Genomic DNA, 22825 nt, shown 5'->3' on the forward strand with positions numbered 1-22825 from the left:
GAGAGATTTTGATTTTTTTTTTCTCTTCAACGAAGTGGGGTCAGTTTTGTTATTTTTTTTTATTATATTTTGATTTTCTGATTTCCCTAAAATTATGCCCATAATTTAGTTGTTTTCTGAATTAGTTTTTTTTGTCAAGCTGAATTAGTTTGTTTATATGGGTTATATGGCTTTAAAAAAAAATCATAAATGGGTTATATTATATGTATTTTTTTTATTTGATTATCTAGCTTTATATCTAGCTTAATAGATCATATGATTCTTTTGAATGAATCTTGATATTAATTGAATAAAAAAATTATGAAAATTAAATATGAAATTGACGTAATTGGATGTTTGTGGGTGAATTGTTTTAATTTAATTTTTTATATTTGTTGATTTTTAAATGTGACTTGTTACAGGTTACAGGTTACTATTATGATCTATAATATAGGTTATATAATAATATATATTTTTTCACATAATTTATGCATTTTGAACATAATTTGTGAAAATCTGGGAACCATTCACACCGCAACAGGCGCAACACATACCGCAGCAACTGTAATATCCGTTATCGCGAAATCCGCAACGCGACCGCGACCGATATTTAGAACCTTGCTCAAGCTTATAGCAGCAATTAATGAGGAATAAACATGTGCTTGTGTTGTTTAATTTACTAAGAAACCATCCTACCTGGCAAACCCAAAATCTCCTATTTTCATAATTGGTGTAGCTGCAGTAGTTGCCAACAGTAAGTTCTGCATATTAGAGAAAAACAAAAAGTTCAAACATGAACAAATTACTGTACTTGCAATAATACCACAGACAATTATTACGGGTTTGAACGGAAGTTGTTATATGATATAACAATAAATCAATACTCACATCTCCATTTCTAAACCAAGTAGCAAGTGCAAACCCACAATTTCTGAAGGTCATATGAAAATGAGTAGATAGTCATATACTACTCAAATACATATTTGCTTGACAAAAAATAGTGGACTGAGGGTCTGATTTGATTTCAAGCATCGGTGTAGTGATTTAGATATATTTTCAGAAACTAGCATCACCAATATTATCTTTTTCTAACGACTAATTGAAGGTGTTCAATTTTACAAAAAAACACCACCAGCAAAATGCAAAGGGCAAAAAGTGGGATCAATTGAGTTCAATAGCACTCACCTAATTGCCACATGAAATGGTGAGCAATGGATTTCAGAAACTCTGCCATGGCAACTGATGTAAGCAGCAGGGTCTCCATCACCACAATAATCCAAAACAAGGTAAATCCTGTCATTGGTCTTAAACAAAAGAAAAAAACACCCCGCGAGAATGTCAATGATTATGAAGGAGAATATATGATTTGTTATAATGACTGAAGACGCAAAGACCCACCGGAGAATGCAAAGATTACACATCCCATCGGTATCATGTTCTTGATTACACACTGGCGAACGTTCTTGAGCAGGACACCGGCATACCTCCTCTGCATTCTTTTACTCATCACGCAGGCAGAACTCCTTGAATGTCAATCTCTCCTCTGCACATTGAAGTCCAAGTTCAGAGAAATTTTCTACATGAGCTCTAACTGTAATAAAAAATATATGTATCATAAAATTTCAACCTCGGACCCATCAATTTTACATAAAATAACTCGATTTCGACGTAAAAGGCTTTTGCAAAGATTCAAGCAACAGAATGTAGCTCTTTCAAAGCCTTTGGTGGATGGCGCAGATCAGTACATGAAAAAATATTTTGAAAAAGCTGAAAAAACAAATGATATTGATGGATAAGAAAGATATTTACGATAAAAAAATAAATATTGCTTACAAAAACATAAAAACAATACATACATAACTAATATCTTTTAAAAGTTGATTAAAAAAATAATTACTGTACGTTTGCCTCTTCGCTACCTGCAATTGACTATTTTTATAGAATGGCTGCCTCCCAATCACTATCTGACACAAACAAATCTAATGGTGTAAAATACATTGGTAATCTCATTTTAACTTCAAAATTACTAATGTGCACTCTTCTTTGATGAGGTGGTTTATATTATTAATTTACGGAATATTATGGGGAACTTATTACGGATATTGACCAGTTAGTTCCAACTTCCAATAACAGAAACAGAAGCTAGCTCTCAGTTTCAATACTATTTGATACTCACAATTTGAAGAAAGATTAGACCAGCACTATAAATTCAGTTGTCTGAAACAAGAAAACCATAATAAGTAACATAGGGAAATATTATGACAAGATAAATGAGGCTATTTATCTTCCAGTATATTAAATGGACTGGGAACCAGGCTACATGTTTATAAGTCAATGAAATATGAGAAATGATGAAATTCCAAAATGAAGGAGTGAAGGAATGCAAGAATGAGATTATCCAAAAAATAAAGAATGGGTGTTGCAGATGATACTTTCAGGTGAGTTACGTCCTGAGCAAGCACAATTTCTGTCCTTCCACCGCTGATCGCCACCTCTTCCAAGGAAGAACATCATCCCACCAAGAATTTATTCAACACCGTCTAATGGCAACTATTCGACCCAATGGTTCCAATATCCTAATGTCGTCAATCCCTATCAATTTATTCTTTCCGTCAATTAGTTAGGAATCTGAAATTTCCTTATGCTTAAAAATCACCACTTTAAAGGCACCTCTTCCAATTTGCATGTTATCATGAAAATCATAATGCCCAAATAAAAGAAATGAGAGAAAAATTACCAAATAAATCAACAAGATTTAATGTTATCTATGCACAGCGAGCTTGCTTGTCTAATTCCAAGCTTCAAGGATATAGAAAACCATCTGCAAATTAACATTAACATTTATAAGAAATTAAGCAACTTGGCTTGAAAAGACAGGTGGGCCTTCATCCAACCCTATTTTTAAAGCTAATAAAGGGCACGACACTCACCCTCTTACCTGTTCCAGATTTGTAGCGCACACCCCCATCATTCTTACACACTAAGTAGCTTTACCTGCATGAAAAGAAGCTCTAAGTTTCCACCGTTGTCTGTGGGAAGCACATTCAAAATGTCGACTGCTTGGTTATCACAATACCGAGAAGGCCTATGAGTAAAGAATTTCGGCAACCTGTAGAGATTGTTGTTGATTATGCCATCCATAGAAACAAGCACAGCAATTTAAAAATAGAAGAGAAACCCATATTAAAAAAAAAACTATCAGCAGCTGGGGTGTTATTTAAAGATGCCAATTTGGTTCATATTTAGCTATTTTGTCTGATACGTAAATAAATTGAAAAATAAAACAACTAGTTGATCAAAAACAGTAAGTTATTGGATCACCTTCATTTCAGGCATCAGGACTCGCTCAACAGTAGTTCCAAATGTAGCCTTAAATATTAATTCTGCTAAAGTCTCTTCTGCAATGGACAAAAGCCTAGGAAAAACATCACGTGATTTCGTAAGGTCAGACATACAGATACAAGGTTTCAAAGAAAACAATAAAGGAAATAGACCAAGACAAAGAACAGCAAGGAAAGGTACCTTGGTAGAAAACTATTCTGCCACCAAATTTGAGTCAACCCTCAAATTATCATTATTGGAAAAGGCAACAAGGGTCTATAATCAGAATTAGCATTCTCACGACTTTAGGGTCCATGATTTACCATCTCGTTTTAAGGACTTACTTTGATGATTTCCATCAAAACAGCCAACCCTCAAATTATCATTATCCGAAAGGCAACAAGGGTCCACAATCACAATTAGAATTCCCGCGACTTTAGGGTCATTGTTGACATGATTTACCATCTCGTTGTAGGGACTGATGATTTCCATCAAAACAGTCAACCCTCAAATTATCATTTCCGAAAGGCAACAAGGGTCCATAATCAGAATTAGCATTCTCACGACTTTAGAGTCACTGTTCACACGATATACCATCTCGTTTTAGGGAATCACTTTAATGATTTCCATCAAAAGGGTCAACCCTCAAATTATCATTATCCGAAAGGCAACAAGGGTCCATAATCACAATTAGAATTCCCGCGACTTTAGGGTCATTCTTGACAAGATTTACCATTTCGTTGTAGGGACTCACTTTGATGATTTCCATCAAAACAGTCAACCCTCAAATTATCATTTCCGAAAGGCAACAAGGGTCCATAATCAGAATTAGCATTCTCACGACTTTAGAGTCATTGTTCACACGATATACCATCTCGTTTTAGGGAATCACTTTAATGGTTTCCATCAAAAGGGTCAACTCTCAAATTATCATTATCCGAAAGGCAACAAGGGTCCAAAATAAGAATTAGCATTCTCACGACTTCAGGGTCATAGTTCACATGATTTACCATCTCGTTTAAGGGACACACTTTAATTATTTCCATCAAAAGGGTCGACCCTCAAATAATCATTATCCGAAAGGCAACAAGGGTCTATAATCGAAATTGATATTTTCGCGACTTTAGGGTCATTGTTTACATGTTTAATCGTCTCGTTTTAGGGACTCGTTTTAGGGGCAAGCATTGGTGATTTCCGTCAATAGGGTCAGCCCACAAATTATCATTATTCGAAAGGCAACAAGGGTCCATAATCAGAATTAGCATTCTCACGACTCTAGGTACATTGTTCACAAGATTAACCATCTCGTTTTAGTGATTCCTATAGAAGATTTCCATCAAAAATGTCTACCCACAAATTATTATTAATCGCAAGGCAACAAGGGTCCACAATCAGAATAGCATTCTCGCTACATCACGGTCATTGTTCACATGATTAACCATGTCATTTTATGGACTTATTTTACGAACTCGCATTGATGATTACCATCAAAAGGGTCAGACCTCAAATTATCATTACCCAAAAGGCAACACGGGTCCTTAATCAGAATTAGCATTCTCAAGACTTAAGGGTCGTAATTTACATGGTTAACCATCTCGTTTTAGGGACTTATTTACGAACTCGCATTGATGATTACCATCAAAAGGGTCAGCCCTCAAATTATCATTACCCAAAAGGCAAGAAGGGTCCATAATCAGAATTAGCATTCTCAAGACTTAAGGGTCATAATTTACATGATTAACATTCTCTCATCATTCTCATTTTAGGGTGATTTGTGATTTATAATTTCCCACCAATAACAAGTGTGTTTCCAAATCACATGGGTCACGATAATCTCAAGCAACCTCCCTATATTGGGATGCCTCGGTAATCTGTGATTTATAATTTCCCTCCAATGACAATTATGTAGTTCCGAAATCACATGGGTCATGATCACCTAAAGCAACCTCACTATATTGGGATGCCTCAGTGATATGTGATTTATAATTTTCTTCAAATAAAAGCGCTTACGTGTTTCGGAAATCACATGGGTCATGATCACCTCAAGCAACGTTAGCATATTGGGATGCATCGGTGATCTGTGATTTATCATTTCCCAGAAATCACAATTATAATTTCCTTCTAATCATAATTATGTGTTTCCAAAATCAAATGGGTCATGATCACCTCTAGCAACCTCGCTACATCTGGATGCCTCGGTGATCTGTGATTTAATATTTCCCTCTAATAATCACAATTAGGCATTTCTGAAATCACATGGGCCATGATCACCTCAAGCAACCTCACCATAATGGGATACCTCGGTGATTTGTGATTTATAATTTTCTTTCAAGCACAATTATGTGTTCTTGGCAACACCTTCATTAGCTATATATTTCTTTAAATTGGGGGTAAAATTGAAGTGGTCAAGTATTTATGATGTGCCTAATGCGTAAAGATGAAGCCAAGAGGCAATCATGCGTAACAAGCCGTGGGTTTTAATTTTGTTTTAACTGCAATGCAAACAAATGAAAGAAGCGCGCGACACATAGGTCTCTTGATTCTATTTCAATTTTCAACAACAAAAAAACAACTAAAATCCAACCAGCTACATATATTTTTAATTTTAATTTACGTATTTTATAAAAATACCATGTAATAATTCATAATAAGTTACATAATTTACTTTATGGGAATAATTCTTCTTCTTCAATACTCAAGTTTTTACTCAGTTACAAGATGTGATAAAATAAGGAAGAGACTAACCTCATTTAAAATTTCATCTATCTCCAAGGATTAAAGTTTAGAGCTCCACTATACACAAACATCTAAATGAACTGCTGAAAGAAATGGAACCATCCTTCTGGAATAACAAAATCTGCTCAACAACAGATAAGTCAGTGTCAGTGGCCGGTAATAAAACTTTTACATGCATACCATGCTAGATTATTTTCTTGGTGTTCAGGTGCATCATCTTCAGGACAGGTCATTATTGTTGACCCAGACAAAGTACATTACTGATCTCCTTGAAAGAGCAGATATGGGAGAAGCAAAGGGCATCTCTACTCCTATGGTTGGTGGAGCCAAATTGAGCAAATATGGAGCAGATTACTTTGCTGATCCTACCCTTTACAGATCCATTGTAGGAGCACTTCAATATGCCACCTTAACCAGACCTGAGATAAGCTTTGCTGTGAACAAAGTTTGTCAATTTCTAAGTCAGCCATTGGAAGATCATTGGAAGGCTGTTAAGAGAATATTAAGGTATCTTAAGGGTACTCTTCATCATGGGCTGCATCTTAAGCCTTGTTCTCTTCATTCTCCTGTTTCTCTAGTGGCCTTTTGTGATGCTGATTGGGCATCAGATCCTGATGACAGAAGGTCAACATCAGGATCATGTGTTTTCTTTGGCCCTAATCTTGTGTCTTGGAGCTCCAAGAAGCAGACCTTAGTGGCTCGTTCCAGTACTGAAGCAGAATACAGAAGCCTAGCCAATACCTCTGCTGAGCTGCTATGGGTTCAGTCACTTTTGCAGGAGTTGCAGATTCCTTTTTCTCCTCCTACAATCTTTTGTGACAACATGGGTGCAGTGGCTTTGACCCATAATCCAGTTCTACACACCCGCACTAAACACATGGAGCTTGACATCTTCTTTGTGAGGGAAAAAGTTCTCAACAAGTCTCTTTTTGTGCATCACATTCCTTCAGTTGATCAACTGGCAGATCTCTTTACAAAGGCTCTTTCACCTCTTCGTTTTGAAACTCTTCGTGACAAACTCAATGTGATTGAGAAATCCATTTCTCACCCACCTTGAGTTTGAGGGGGCCTATTAGAGTAGAGTACACATTACTCTGATTAAGAAGTTAGTTACTGTTAGTAGTATAGTTAATATTTGAGTTAGTTACATTCTGTTAGAATGAGCTGTCAATACAGCTGTCATGTGAGCTGTCACATAACTGATTCTGTTAGAGTTGGTAGCTTGCTTAGCAAGCCTTGTATTCTCTATAAATACTGAGATCACTCATTGTAATCTTTAGCTTTTCAATAATGAAATTCAGTTACATGTCTTAGAGAGTTTAACAGTTTTGATCCCCAAAGTTGATGTTCCTAGTCAGATGAAGGAGCTTCAACCCATTAGTTTGTGTAACGTTGTTTATAAAATAATCACGAAGGTGCTGGTCCTTCGTATCCTCCCTTCCTTGGATCAGTTTATTGGCCCCCTCCAGTCTAGCTTTATTCCCGGGCGGGGGACCACTGACAATGCTATCTTGGCTCAGGAGGCAATTCACTTCCTTGATCACTCTAAAGTAAGAAACGGCTCTATGGCTTTCAAAATTGATTTGGAAAAAGCTTATGACAAGCTTTCTTGGGGTTCTTGGAGGAAACTCTTAGGGACTTTGGGTTTCCAGACCTCATTATTCGCCTTATCATGAGCTGTGTGTCTTCATCCAGGCTTGCTCTCCTTTGGAATGGTTCTAGGCTCCCTTGGTTTAGCCCTGTTCGGGGTCTCCGCCAAGGGGATCCGTTGTCTCCCTACCTTTTTGTTATGTGCATGGAGAAGCTTTCAGTTCGCATTCAGAATGCAGTGGATGCGAGTTTGTGGCATCCAATATCTCTTTCTAGAGGTGGTCCTCCTCTTTCTCATATTTTCTTTGCAGATGACGTGCTTCTTTTTTGCAAGGCCTCTAGATCACAAGTTGAGATGGTTGCTGAAATTTTGGAGGACTTTGGCTCGGCATCAGGTTTGAAAGTTAGTGCTGCGAAGTCAAAGGCTTTGTGCTCTAAAGGGGTTCCCCAAAGTACCCGTCGAGATATTGCAGTTGTTTATCCCATCAGAATTGTTCGGAACCTGGGCAAGTACTTAGGTTTTCCAGTGATCAGTGGCAGAGTATCTCATGGTGATTTTGATTTTCTTATGGACAAAATTGAGAGGAGATTAGCAGGCTGGAAGAGTCGCCTTCTCAACACAGCAGGAAAAATTTGTCTTGCTAGGTCTGTTATCACAGCAATTCCCACTAACTATATGCAAGCGGTCTGGCTCCCCAGGAAGACAATCCATTTGATTGATAGAGCGGCTCGAAACTTTATTTGGTCTAACTCCGCTGCTAGCCGTGGGTGGCATCGAGTTAAGTGGGAGATTGTTACTCAGCCCAGGCATGCCGGAGGGCTTGGGATTAGAGACGCAGCGCTTGCAAATACCTCCCTGCTTGGCAAACTGGTGTGGAACTTGTTACAACAATCTGACAAACTATGGGTCCAAGTGCTTACCCATAAGTATATAAAAGACCATTCTTTGTTGGAAGTCTCGGCCAAACCTAGTTCTTCTTCCCTTTGGAAAGGGGTGTTGCGTGCTGGAGATGAATTAAAGGACGGGTTTGGTTTCAAGTTGGGGAACGGTGAGTCCTCTTTTTGGTACCATGATTGGAGTGGTCATGGAAACTTGGCAAATCACATCCCTTATGTGGATATTCATGACATCCATGTGTCTCTTAGAGATTTGGTGATTGGAGGGGATTGGGTCACGACTAGTTTGTATACTGTTGTCCCTTCTTTGATTCTGCAGAAGCTGCACGACATCACTCCTTTGGTGGATGATAGACTCCATGATCATTGGACGTGGAAGAAGGGGAGACAAGGTGTGTTTACTGCTGCTGCTGCATACTCCTGGCTTCTTGAGTCTTCTTCCCAGCTCCCCCCCTCTACACCCGATTCCTGGAAATGGATTTGGAAAATTCAGGTTCCGGAAAAAATCCGGGTCTTTGTCTGGTTTATCATGCAGGGTGCGATCCAAGTCAATAGCTTTCGGTTCAGATGCAAGCTTGCAAATTCCCCTGCTTGCCCGCGCTGTCAACATCAATTCGAGGACTGTTAGAAATCCTTAGTTAGAACCACACAACACCACAAAACCTTAGGCTTAAGGCAATGGGTGTGTGTGTTCTTTATTATATATGCACTTGTGCACTTGCTAATCTTGGCAATGTGGGACTTCTTTGAGTTACCACTTCATTATCTCTATTACTCCCCCTCAATTGAGACTCCATTTTTTTTTTTTTGCCTGTGCCTTGCACTCCAGCGGGAACATCGGTGGTCGTCGGACTTGTGCTCCTTCGTCTGAGTCTGCCTTTCGACTTTCTTTGTCTGGGCTAGTACTCTAGCGGGAGCATCGGAGTTCCTTAGACTTGTGCTCCTTCGTCTGAGTCTGAGGCCTTGGCTTGCGCAAATGGGACTGCCATTTTTGCTTTTTTTTTCGGATTTTTTTTTACTTTTTTTTTTGTTTTTTTTTTTTTGGAAGCGGAAGTCATGGCTTGGATCAGACCAGCTCTGATACCATGTTAGAAATCCTTAGTTAGAACCACGCAACACCACAAAACCTTAGGCTTAAGGCAATGGGTGTGTGTGTTCTTTATTATATATGCACTTGTGCACTTGCTAATCTTGGCAATGTGGGACTTCTTTGAGTTACCACTTCATTATCTCTATTAAGGACATCTTGCATTGCCTCAGGGACTGTAGAATTGCGCGTGATGTCTGGGTTCGGCTTAATGCTCTCGGGTGGCCAGGCTTCTTCATGAGTAATGCCCAAGCCTGGGTAAAATCGCAAGCTCAAGGTCCTCATGCTTCTCTGTTTTTGACAGCAATATGGGGTATATGGAGATGGAGGAATAATGAAGTCCTAGGCGATAACGATTGGACAGTGGTAAGCACTGTGAATTGGATTATTACGGAGCACAGGGACTATGATCTATTACTCACGAGAGGTCTGTCGTTGTCCACGGTCGACGATGCTCCAGTCCGTTAGGCTCCCCCTGTTTCCGGTGAGTACAAAATGAACTCAGATGGGGCGTTTAAGCATGATGATGATCGAATGGGAATGGGTGGCATTGTTCGGAATGCCCATGGTGCTTGGATATCCGGTTTATATGCAGGTAGCCTCGGAGGAGATGCTCTTCGGGCGGAGATTGCAGCTCTAAAGCATGGTCTAACACTGTTGTGGAATGCCAATATTAGGAGAGCTACTTGCGAAGTTGATTGTTTGGATATTGTGGAAGCTTTGGAGAATGATCGGTATCAGTTTCATGCCTTGGCGTCTGAGCTCCTGGATATTCGTCTTCTCCTGGATCGGGATTGGACTGTTACTCTTGCTTATGTCCCTAGAGAGGCGAATGCAGCAGCTGATTGCCTCGCAGGACTTGGAGCTAGCCTCCTTTGCCCCCTGACTTGTCTTGAGAGCCCTCCTCAAGAGCTTCAGCCGATTCAGGCTAGAGATTTGTTAGCTTTGTAGTTTTTGTTTCTTGTCTGCTTAATTTTCCGATGTACAAAAAAAAATGTCTACTTGAGGTTTGATACAAACAGGTAGCCCTTTTTAATATTTGGTTGGTGGTAAGATAAATGAAGCCTGAAATTGCTGAAAGATACATTACATTATTCCTGACATATAGGGATAAAATAGTAAAAGTATGGCCCAAAAAAGCAAAAATAATAATAATAGTGATTATTACAAGAGATTGAAGATCTTTAAGTTTAATCATCATAAACATAATCAACATCTCCATATTAATCATATTTTACCAGACTTGAGTACAAAATATATGCAATTACGAGACATTTAAAGATGTATATTCATGAAACAGTCTGTTTGAATTAAGTACCTGTAATCTAAGATAAGCAAAGATTGGAGTTTCCATCAAGCGAATCAATTAATCCAGATGGACCAGAAACTTGACATGTATATCCTCCTCAACCAGAAATTGAATCACAGCACTGCATTGTCTGTAGTCCAAATAAAGCTAGAGGGTAAAGCCGTAAAGCTAATATCCACAAATAGAAATTGTTGTGTGGGTGTATCCATGTGCACATGTGCTAGAGAAAGAGACTTAAAATGGAAACCAATAATCATAACCAAGTTACAGATATCTACCTGTGCTAAAAAGCAAAGACTTATAATTGCCATTGGAGAATGACACCAAGAGGCATACAGAGACACATACTAGTCCTTCCGTGCAGGATTAACCAGTGATTGCTTCAAAAGATCTCGAATCTCAGATAATTTCGATGATGTAAGTAAGATCAAATTCAGAGCCTGAAAATTTAACAAAGGGAAAGAAAAAAAAAGCAGATGCAGATGAATACTGTTTCACTCACTACATAGGGTTGCCTAAATGTCAGACTTAATGAAAAGATATACTCCCTCCGTTCCTGATCTTTTGTTGTTTTAAGTTTTGGTCTAAATTCCAAAACATTTGTTGTTTTACAAACCCAATGCATTTTTTCTCAATTTATTCCATGTATACCCTCATTTAATACTCTATCTCTCACCTACCACCTTTTATTTTCACCAATCAAAATCATAACAAGTTTTTTAACCAATAATTACTATTCTCTCTTCACTCTAACTCAACATTAAATAAGGGTGTTTATGTCAACAAATATTTCAATGATTGCACTCTTAAACAATGTGCATAACCTTAAACAACAAAAGATCAGGAACGGAGGGAGTAGTAAAAGAACAATTAAACAAGCACAACAAAAAATATACTATTGATAAGTGTCCAAGAACTGTGGATCTCAAAATCACCTAGAATAGTTATACATTAGTCACTACTCACTAACCACTCTAGTTCTATAAAATTTATTGTAGCCTACAACAGAGGACCGTTCAGCACTATTAAGTTAACAGGGAAACAATTTTCCACCAAATAACAGAAGTCGTGACCTTTGAGATATTGTGCTTCTAATTTCATTGAAGTACAATATTATTTTAAGAACATGAATGTTGGGTGTATCCACATTATTCAACATAAAAGTCTATAATACTACATGTAACCCAAACAATTAAGCCAGTTGTGTAATGAGGGTGCAAACCAAAGCCCACCCATAAAGGAAAATAGTTCTCTCTCTTCCATCCCCATAATTCCATAACGCAGTATAATAATAAAACAGCAACATGAAGTTCATTGCAGCCTTTGATTTAGCTCTAGGGAAGACTCACAAACCTGAACCATAAGTGATGCAAAATCCAAATCTGATTCTCCTTCTAGTATTGTCGAAACTTCCCGGTAGACTCTCTAGGCATTCAAAAGAACACAAAGACGGCGGATTATCAAAGCACCACGCCTGGAATTTAATATACAAAAATTAAAATTTTCATTAATGGAAAAGTGAAATTAGTAGTAATAATTACATAGTTTCACAAATTCAAGACTCATTTGTCTCTACTTAGAAAAAAAGTGATTTTAAAATTGAATCGAAAATTGAATATATTTTAGGTGAACATTTTAAAAGCAGAAATTTATTTATGTTTGTATACAAATATAATAAGTGTTTTTCACAGTAAAATTGATTTTAAATTGTTTGGATCTTGTTGAGATATGTAGATAAAATAAATAGGGAATAAATATATTTAGCATATTTTATCTTTTATTAGGATAGATCTTTTCCTTATTTAGCTATCCCTAAACTCTTGTATATATATATGTACTCAGCTTCATGGAATAATCAATCAGAATATTTCATTCAAGTTGGTACTCTTGTATATATATATGTACTCAGCTTCATGGAATAATCAATCAGAATACTTCATGGAATAAATTTCTACAGTTTGTTACTCTCATTCTACACCTGTTGGATCCTGGGTTTTGGATTCCGGTGCCTCAGATCATCTCACTGGTAATCCTTCCTTTTTCTCTAACTTATCTTCACCCAAAACTACACACCATGTTACCCTTGCAAATGGCTCGAAAGTACAAGCCACCGGTGTTGGGCAGACATCTCCTCTTCCTACACTACCTTTGAGTTCTGTTCTATTAGTTCCGGGATGTGCTTTTAATCTTATTTCTATCAGTAAATTAACCAAATCATTAGGTTGTGCCATAACTTTTACCTCTGATTCCTTCTTTATACAGGACCGGAGTACGGGACGGATGATTGGAGCAGGATCTGAATCACATGGTCTCTATTATCTACAACAACCATCTTCTGCAATTTGTGCGGCTGCTGCTGAGTCTCCGAGTTTACTTCATCGTCGTCTGGGACATCCGAGTTTGGACAAATTAAAGAAGATGGTGCCTTACTTGTCGCAGTTAGAGTCTTTGGAATGCGAGTCATGTCAGCTTGGGAAGCATGTTAGGTCGTCTTTTCCTAGTAGTGTCAATAAAAGGGCCCTACATCCATTTGATGTCATTCATTCTGATGTTTGGGGTCCAAGTCGTGTTTCTTCTATCTTAGGATATAGGTATTATGTCAGTTTTATTGATGATTTCTCCAGGTGTACTTGGATATTTTTAATGAAAGATAGATCTGAGTTGTTTAGTATCTTTCAAAATTTTTGTCATGAAATTGAAACTCAATTTGATAAGAAAATTCGTGTTCTGCGAAGTGATAATGCTAAAGAGTTTTTTTCTGATTCCTTTAACTCTTTTACGAAGTCTCATGGCATTATACATCAGTCTAGTTGTCCACATACACCCCAACAAAATGGGGTAGCTGAGAGAAAACATAGACATATTGTGGATACGGCTCGTACTTTATTGATCAATGCTAATGCACCTTTAAAGTTTTGGGGTGAAGCTGTTTTGACTGCAGGATATTTGATAAATCGGATGCCATCATCTGTTTTGGGTAATCAGATTCCTCATTCCATGTTGTATCCTAGGGAATCTTCATTTTGTGTTATGCCTCGTGTCTTTGGTTGTACTTGCTTTGTTCATGATCTTTCACCAGGTCGTGATAAGATGTCTGCTCGGGCTGTCAAATGTGTCTTTTTAGGTTACTCTCGTGTTCAAAAAGGGTATAAGTGTTACTCTCCATCCACACATAAGTTCTACACTTCTGCAGATGTCACGTTCTTTGAAGATACACCTTACTTTGTTACAACTGGTCAACAATCTGATCTAGATATCTTTCCTGTGGTTTTACCTGTTCCTCAAGTGTCTATGTCACCATCTTCGGTCGTTACTCCTCAAGCAGACACTTCCACTCCATCAGCGCTAGCTCCTGATATGTCTCGTTATCGCATTACTTATGAGCGTCGCCCACGACGTACTGTAACGGATGAGCCCCACGACTCAGTTTCTGCAGGAAATGAGACATGTGATTTGGTTCCTCATCCAGCCTCCTCTCCTGCTTCGGATCCTGTTGACTTGCCCATTGCCCTTCGGAAAGGTAGTCGTTCTACTCGTAATCCCCATCCTATTTATAATTTTCTCTCATATCATCGCTTGTCCACTGCATACTACGCTTTTGTTTCTACCATATCTTCCATTATTGTACCTAAGACTATACAGGAGGCCCTATCTCACAAAGGTTGGCGTCAAGCGATGATTGACGAGATGACAGCTTTAGAGTCTAATAATACATGGGAGCTTGTTCCTCTTCCTGCAGGGAAATCTATTGTTGGGTGTCGTTGGGTCTTTAATGTTAAAGTAGGCCCTGATGGACATATTGATCGATTGAAGGCTCGTCTTGTTGCCAAAGGGTACACTCAGGTTTATGGCTTGGATTATAGTGATACTTTTTCACCAGTTGCAAAGATGGCATCTGTCCGTTTATTTTTTGCCATGGCTGCTATGCGACATTGGCCCTTGTTTCAGCTGGATATTAAAAATGCTTTCTTACATGGTGATTTGGAAGAAGAGATCTATATGGAGCAACCACCGGGGTTTATTGCTCAGGGGGAGTCAGGACTAGTTTGTAAATTGCAAAAGTCTCTGTATGGTCTGAAACAATCACCCCGAGCTTGGTTTGGCCGTTTCAGCAATGTTATTCAGCAGTTTGGGTTAGTTCGTTGTGAAGCGGATCACTCAGTCTTCTTTAGGTGTTCATCCTCAAAGACGTTCATTTATCTTGTTGTCTATGTGGATGATATTGTAATCACCGGTGATGACCAAGAGGGCATACAAGCTCTTAAGCAGCACCTGTTTCAGCATTTTCAGACTAAGGATCTTGGATCTTTGCATTACTTTCTTGGGATTGAGGTAGCTCAGTCAAAGTCTGGCATTGCTATTTGTCAAAGAAAGTATGCGCTTGATATTTTGGAAGAAACAGGCCTTCTTAACTGCAAGCCTGCGGATACTCCTATGGACCCTAATGTGAAGCTTCTGCCTAACCAGGGGGAGCCTTATTCTGATCCAGGAAGATATAGGAGGTTAGTAGGAAAGTTGAATTATCTCACAATGACCAGGCCTGATATATCATTCTCTGTTAGTGTTGTCAGTCAGTTTTTAAACTCTCCTTGTAAGAGTCATTGGCAGGCTGTTATTCGGATATTTCAATACATAAAAGGGTCGCCTGGAAAAGGTCTTGTTTATACTGATAGAGGTCATACTAGTATTACTGGATATTCAGATGCGGATTGGGCAGGTGATGCAGGTGATAGGAGATCCACCTCTGGTTATTGTGTTTTTATTGGTGGAAATCTCATCTCTTGGAAGAGTAAGAAACAAAGTGTTGTTGCTAGATCAAGCACCGAAGCTGAGTATCGTGCTATGGCTCATACTACGTGTGAGCTCTTGTGGTTGAAGCACTTACTTCAGGAGTTGAAGTTTTGTGCGATTACTCCTATGAACTTAGTATGTGACAATCAGTCAGCTTTACATCTTTCTTCTAATCCGGTTTTTCATGAACGAACAAAACATATAGAAGTTGATTGTCATTTTATTAGGGAGAAGATTCTTTGTGGTACTATCAAGACTTCTTCTGTTTGCTCTCAAGATCAGCTGGCTGATATTTTTACCAAGTCTTTACGAGGTCCCCGGATAAAATATATATGTGACAAACTGGATGCATACGATTTATATGCTCCAACTTGAGGGGGAGTGTTGAGATATGTAGATAAAATAAATAGGGAATAAATATATTTAGTATATTTTATCTTTTATTAGGATAGATCTTTTCCTTATTTAGCTATCCCTAAACTCTTGTATATATATATGTACTCAGCTTCATGGAATAATCAATCAGAATATTTCATTCAAGTGATCTAAAACCATAAAATGTCTTTTTTCAAATAAAATTACATTAAAGGACATAAAATTATGACTAGTTATTTTTTCAAAGAATTATTTTACGATAAAATTGTAAATTTGAATTCAAGTAGTGTAACCATAAAAATAGATCTCAATTTCTCTCTCCTCATCCATAATTGATTTTATCAGAAGCTACTCAATATAGCTTAAGAAAATAATTAAATTTCTGCTTATTTTACGATTTTTTTTTTTTTCGAAAGCATACACACACGTAAAAATATACATAAGTGGCTTTTTTAAATAAGTGATTATTTAACAAAATAAGCAGAAACAAGCGGGCCGTACTAAAAGAATCTAGAGCGTGAAGAAAAACATCTTACTTCTCCAAAAGAGAATTATCTAGCCGAAAACTGTGCACTAGTCGGAAGTGCTGAGGATCTCTTGCAATGCACGCATGAACATCAAGAACTCAAAGCACAACCTATTTCACATTAAAGGATTGTGATGAATTAATGACTCTTTAAGTGAATCATTGATTTCCACAAATAAACAAGACAGAAGAACACAAGTGAAACTTAAAAAATATCACCGCTTTATTCAGTCAGAACTTGAACAATATTTGAAAACCAAACCAGAGATTAAACCGTTGATCTCCAGGTCATGACTCAATTAGTTCAACCAGTTAAATTGGTGATTCAACCCTGATTTAACAGTGGTTAACCCAGATAATTTTTAAACATAGATCACGGTCCCAGCCGGTTCAACAAAACAATCCAATTCAATTTTTTAAACATTGATATTCAAGATGGCGTATATGGAAATCTATACGGCCTTCTAACCGTACTTATCAATCCATAATACAATAACAGCACAAAGCGGCGATTAGGTAACAATCAAAGATAGAAATGGAAACTGGAGGTATACAGTATTTTTTACGTATTCAGACCTGATATGTAGATCAACTCTTGAGGTATAGCAGTTACAGCAACAAAGTTTAGAAAGAAAGTCCTAGGCACTTCGAGAGACCTAAATTCCGGAAAAAACATCATTTAATCATTTTTCCCAAAGAGGCGGATTTAAGAAATCCAATCATGAACCATGTAATATTAACAAGATTATCATGCACCCAAAATTTTAAATAAAATAAACGTTCATCGGTAAGCAATCTTGAAGTTGATATTCACCCATTATTCAAAAATATTTTATACGTAAGAAAAATGATCTATAAATGTAAAAATCACAACTTCACCATGCACAAAGATCTTGAGAAATAAATTATAGGATTTTGTTGGGGGAGAAGATGCAGTTAGCACAAGACTACCTCATCAGATGGATCAGAAAGTGCTTTGAGTAGGGTGTCAAATATGTCATCAAGGTATGTCAAAACCTGTTTCAGACAACGAAAGTCAATGTATGAGCTGGACACCGAAATCTGTCATATGGACATAAAGAAGATCACCCCACCACAAAACATTTCATTTCAACTGCAAAAATTGATTGGCATTAAGAAAATAAAGTCTTGCAACATAAAAGAAAGAGAATGCCGAACAATAGCTAAACAAATTATACATCATTCATTCACTATGACAACGGCATAACTATTTGCAGAATTGCAGCTTAAGTAGATAAAATTGCAAATTTTGGTAGTATAATTAACTCCACCATGTCAAACAATAACTTCATGGAAATAGCATAGTCTCACTAGATATTTAGGGAAAACCCAAAAAATATAAAAGGAGCATAGTAGAATTATTTTCTAGTTACAACCAAGTAGCGTCCATCATTATTCAATAGCAATAGAGCCCTTAGTGAACCTATAATCAAAATCTTGCCATGATATAGTACATAATTAAAGAAGTGTTTTCACTGACTTCAGCAAATATCCAAACAGGCATGTAATTGAGCTCTATGACATAGGCTTCAAGGGACATATTGAGAAACTAGATTAACACCACATGTCAATATATAGAAGCCTCAATATATATAAAAATGAAATCTGAATTCAAACAATCTAGTCACCTCAGTACAATGTATGCTTAAAAGGGTTGATATCCAATGCAATGCTTCAATTCAAGTGGCTTTCCATTCACTAGACAGTTGCCTGAAAAATCAAAACACTCTCAAAATCCCTCTACAAAATAATTGCCTTGTGCTATATAAACTACAGAAATGCTATGGAAGAATGTTAAAAACTATTGTAAAAAGTCATCAGAGCTTCTTACGAATTACACATTGATACAGATAGCTTCTTCTTAATCGCGAATAGCGGTCTGTCGCTGATGACCCCCTAAAATGAAGGCCGCTATTGGCCACAAATAGCGGGATTTCACGCCGCAATTCCGTCACGGCAGAGGTCCGCTACGCGATGGTGCTATAGCGCCACTATCGCGCGCGATCGATAACTATGATTGGCACAGGATAGCTTCTTATGAGTTATTGAGCATCTAAAGTTACAAAAATAGATATCATTATACACCTCTAAATGAATTTGCATTATCAACCTATTTCCAAGAACCCGCCCCACAAAACCCTAAGCATTCCCCAAATTGCAATTGCATTATTAACCAAGAAAAAAAAAAGGAAAAGGGAAATCGAAAAACCTCGAGGGCAGCATTCTTGCGCGCGAGGGTGCAGAGCACGGCTGCCGTAACCACCAAGAGAGCGTCCACCATGAGAATGTCGATGATTATGAGAACCCACAAACCAAATATAGCAAGCTTTGAGGAACGCAGACATTGCGGACATTGTAGAGGCCTTGTTGAACAAGAGCTTCAACGAGGTGCGTGAGGCCAGGGGATTCAACCCCATCGCTGTTCCTCACTCTCGTTCCTTTGTGGACTGCGGTGGTTCTTGGGGGGTTTCATCTTGAAACGACGTCGTTGAATTGGGAATTTGAGGAAGATTGAAAACCCCTAGAGTGGAAGAGAAAGGGAAAAGGGAGAGAAAAAGGAGGGATGAAAATGAAGGGAAAAATGGAATTTTAAAATGGATGGATGGAAAAATAGACAGCTTCTAACGGCGTTTACGTGAAGGAAAACACAGCACAACACACAAAGCTTTGAAATGGAAATTGAAAATGGATGGATGGAAAATAGACAGCTTCTAACGGCGTTTACGTGAAGGAAAACACAGCACAACACACAAAGGCCAAAGCTTTGAAATGGAAATTGAATGAAAGAAGAAAAGAAACGGTCTGAGAAGATATTATTTTTAAATAGTAAGGTAAAATAAATAGGAATATATGATTATTAAGAAAACATTCATAATATAAGTTTGGCTTAATAACAGTTTAAGTCCCTTATCTATCATGATTGTGCGATTTGGGTCTCAAATCTTTAAAACGTACGATTTTAGTCCTTGAATTATTTTTTTGTGCAATTTTGGTTATGTCGTTAGTGTCCGTTAAACATTTGACGGAGGTTGCTTACCTGGCCTACTATTGGCACCCCTTTAACATGTATTTGCTATTTGCACCCCCTTTCTTTATCACACATCAGAAAAATAAAAAACATAAAAGAAAAAAAAAAAAGAAGATCAGGAAAACAAAAATCCAGAAGGGTGTTCTCCACCCGCAAACCCAAAATCCAGAAGTGTCACACCATTTTCCATAGCCGATTCGTTGGCACGTTTGGCAGAGGGAGCGGAACATGTGTCTCAATCATCAAAGAAGGAACCAGATTGTGTATCAACAAATTCAGAGGCTCCATTAATATAAGGTGGTTAATTTGGCTAAATCAACTTAAGTTATCACAAAATTTATAGCAAGGGGATTAGAGGATTTTGTGTTAATGATGCTCTGCAGTACATATTACAGAAATGGTCGATTAAACCACCAATATATGAACATACTTCTCAAATGACTTGGTGCTGCAACCTTGTAACTAGCATGCCATATATAAATTATATTATTGAAACCTTGTCCTTCTGAAGATTTCTGGTGCTAGAGTCCTGCCATATTTACATTTATGGCTGCCAAGGAGAAAATCATTACTAAGAAATGAGCAGTCCCACATTGATGTTTCAAATTATGCAGCTAAAATTTTATTTTCATGAACCTAACCTGATTATTTGATGTTTGTTCGTCAATTTTGTGAGGCTTCATGTTCAAGTCAATCATTTTGGTTTCCCTCATTGCATCAGCTTCTGATGATGGAACCATCCTGTGATTTTGTTGTATTTCTCCCAATTTCATTTGGGGTAGTGGATTTGCTCCTCTCTTAGTCCCACCTGGATTCAAAGGATGGGAAACTGGGCTTTCTGCATGACCAGGTTTATCTCCTGGAAACTACAGATTACAGAACAGTATCAGATACTGCACATTTTTTAAGGAAAGTTAAAGGCATGATCAAGAAAACAAATGCATTACAAATTGTGAGGCATATATACCTCAATTCTTTGCCTAAAAAGAAGGTATCTTCCATGTGTTCTTTTACCTCCAACATGAACAATGATATCACACTGCAAACAAAGGGAAGTTCCATCTGTCTCGCAATAGAAGAAGGCTGCATATATCCAGATTCATCAAGTTAAAGGGTAAATTAACTCATAAGTTAACCAAAAGGCATATCATGAAGAACACAATTTGGATGAGGATAGAGAATGGGATTAAACTAGTTAAGTTAATTACCAGGTGCATTCTCACAAATGTCACAGCGAGGAACATCACTTGGACTTGCAAGACTAACCCTTACATGCCGGCTAGCTAGCTTATTACACATGTGAACCTATCACTCCAAAGTTTAGCATATTTACAAGATACAAAGGAAACCAACTTATTGCATGCTTTAATTTGAAAACCACGGTAAAGTCAAAATCATGATGGATAGAAGTAAAAAATTAAGGCAAGTTGCTTCTGTAGATATTCAGAGCAAGAGCAAGATGCATCTGATTGAAGTATACTTATGAAATTGCAAGACCTTCAATTTGAGGCACCTCACAGGCACACATATTTACTTCTCCAAGTTTAACCCAAGATTTTAAATCTTCCATAATTGTCACATGACACATTACTAATGAAACATCATCATAGACTTCAGAAAATATCAGTGTGCTCAGTTGGTGATCTCAGGGGAAACACAAGCACATACTGTGAGCATTAATCAATATATTCAATACCAAAACAGTGTTAAGAAATCCAACATCGGATGAAAAAGATGAAAATATAACTACAAGTCTACAACACTACCTTCTCATCACAGGCACTGCATAGCGCAGCCTCATCCGCAGCGCAAAAAACAATAGCAGCGGCGCTCTCACAAGCGTCACAAAGAGTTCGCATAATTGAATTTGATCAACCCTCTCAGTCTCTCACTTTCATTGCTTCATATGTCCAACAAATGCAAAGAGAACTTGAAGTCAGATACTACTAAAAGAGAGGAACGTACACTTGAACTTATTCATTCTTGTTCTAAAGAAAATACTGATATGTAGTAATAATAACAATAATATTATTGTTATAGTAATAATAATGTTATATTGCGTTTTTCTTGTATATTGCGTGTTGTTACTAATGGTTGTGTTGGTGTTGCTTAATGAAGGAAGATAATACGGAAAGATTTTGATTAGTGTATGTAGGATTACCAAAAAGAGAGGATTATGAGGATCTTGGTGGCTACTCACAGATCAATGGATCTGTTAAATTAGTCAGCATGGACCCAATTAAATGAGTGTTTGTGTTGGTATCAAGATTCATAGTTTACTTCTCAGCCACAAATTCAAAGCCACTGGGGTTGACAGCACCTCTTGGTTCATTCTCAGCCACCAGTAATGATTTATGAAATTGGGACCCATGTTCTGTTTTAAGATTTGGATGATATTAGTTGGCCAAATTTGCTCCAAATGGATAAAGTAAATCATTTAATTAAGATATTTTTATGGTTAATTTAATTTTTAATAGGTGGGGATCCACTTACTCCAAAAGTAAGTGATAGAGAGGTAAAATTGAAAAGTAAAATAAATAAAAAATAGAATTTGAGTTACTTTCTTCAATTTGGAGATATTGCAAGTGTGTGTTAGATACTTACATGGTTAATAGTCAAATTAGTCCCTAAGGTTGTAAGCGAATTTGATGGCAGTCTTTTTTATAGTTACTGGTTGTCTCTGACCGTCACTAAATGTCATTTTTCTTTAAAGGGACTAAAATCAAACCCGCTTACAAATTCAGGGACTAATTTGACCATTAACCCTACTTACAAACTCTCTCTTCGGTAATAGGGGATGCCTCCAAACAAGGGAGATTAGGTTTAAATCTTTCTTTATTAACTCAGTCTCTCTCTCACATTTTTCTCTACTTAAACTCTATTGTACCAAACAATGCCTTTAATATTTGTCCATTCTAATGTGTGGCCAATATTTCTAGTGCAAGTTTGTAACTTTGATTGAACTCAAACTCCTTGGGTAATGAAACATAAGTATGAGATTTTTCAACTGTTTGTTAACTATGTTGTATAATCCAAACATACTTTCCTAGACTAAAGGTTGTCATCCAAAAGAATTCAACTTTTCTCAAAGATAAAGACATATTTGTAAAACAAAACTAATGACACTATTCATGAATTAACATGTGCTGATACCCCAGAACAAAA

At 37.4% G+C, this 22825-nt stretch overlaps 1 protein-coding gene across 41 annotated transcripts in view; it reads right to left on the reverse strand.

The window, feature by feature from the left end:
- The window catches only part of LOC130715082 (B-box zinc finger protein 18-like), a 39949-nt gene extending 18072 nt beyond the window's left edge, over positions 1-21877 (reverse strand). For 24 of the 41 annotated variants that reach the window (XM_057565108.1, XM_057565119.1, XM_057565107.1 and 21 more), the window contains exons 1-22: positions 21427-21785; positions 20869-20965; positions 20628-20743; positions 20302-20526; positions 18842-20210; positions 18261-18342; positions 17563-17628; positions 17188-17267; positions 16622-16722; positions 12273-12393; positions 11198-11359; positions 10929-11049; positions 6046-6157; positions 3301-3394; positions 2910-3088; positions 2717-2800; positions 2412-2571; positions 2156-2196; positions 1607-1746; positions 1378-1522; positions 1165-1283; positions 676-740 (exon numbers count right to left, since the gene is read on the reverse strand). In XM_057565108.1, the coding sequence (XP_057421091.1) occupies positions 20205-20210; positions 20302-20526; positions 20628-20743; positions 20869-20965; positions 21427-21519 (537 nt within the window). In that variant the 5' untranslated portion in view covers positions 21520-21785 and the 3' untranslated portion in view covers positions 676-740; positions 1165-1283; positions 1378-1522; ... (13 more) ...; positions 18261-18342; positions 18842-20204. Of the gene's footprint in view, positions 1-675; positions 741-1164; positions 1284-1377; positions 1523-1606; positions 1747-2155; positions 2197-2411; positions 2572-2716; positions 2801-2909; positions 3089-3300; positions 3395-6045; positions 6158-10928; positions 11050-11197; positions 11360-12272; positions 12394-16621; positions 16723-17187; positions 17268-17562; positions 17629-18260; positions 18343-18463; positions 18686-18841; positions 20211-20301; positions 20527-20627; positions 20744-20868; positions 20966-21426; positions 21786-21821 lie in introns of those variants that run through there. The other 17 variants (XM_057565091.1, XM_057565085.1, XM_057565090.1 and 14 more) reach the window with 17 other exon arrangements.
- Positions 21878-22825: the final 948 nt, after the last annotated feature.

Source organism: Lotus japonicus, chromosome 4 (genome assembly GCF_012489685.1).
Source record: "Lotus japonicus ecotype B-129 chromosome 4, LjGifu_v1.2".
In the NCBI taxonomy this organism is placed as follows: domain Eukaryota; kingdom Viridiplantae; phylum Streptophyta; class Magnoliopsida; order Fabales; family Fabaceae; genus Lotus; species Lotus japonicus.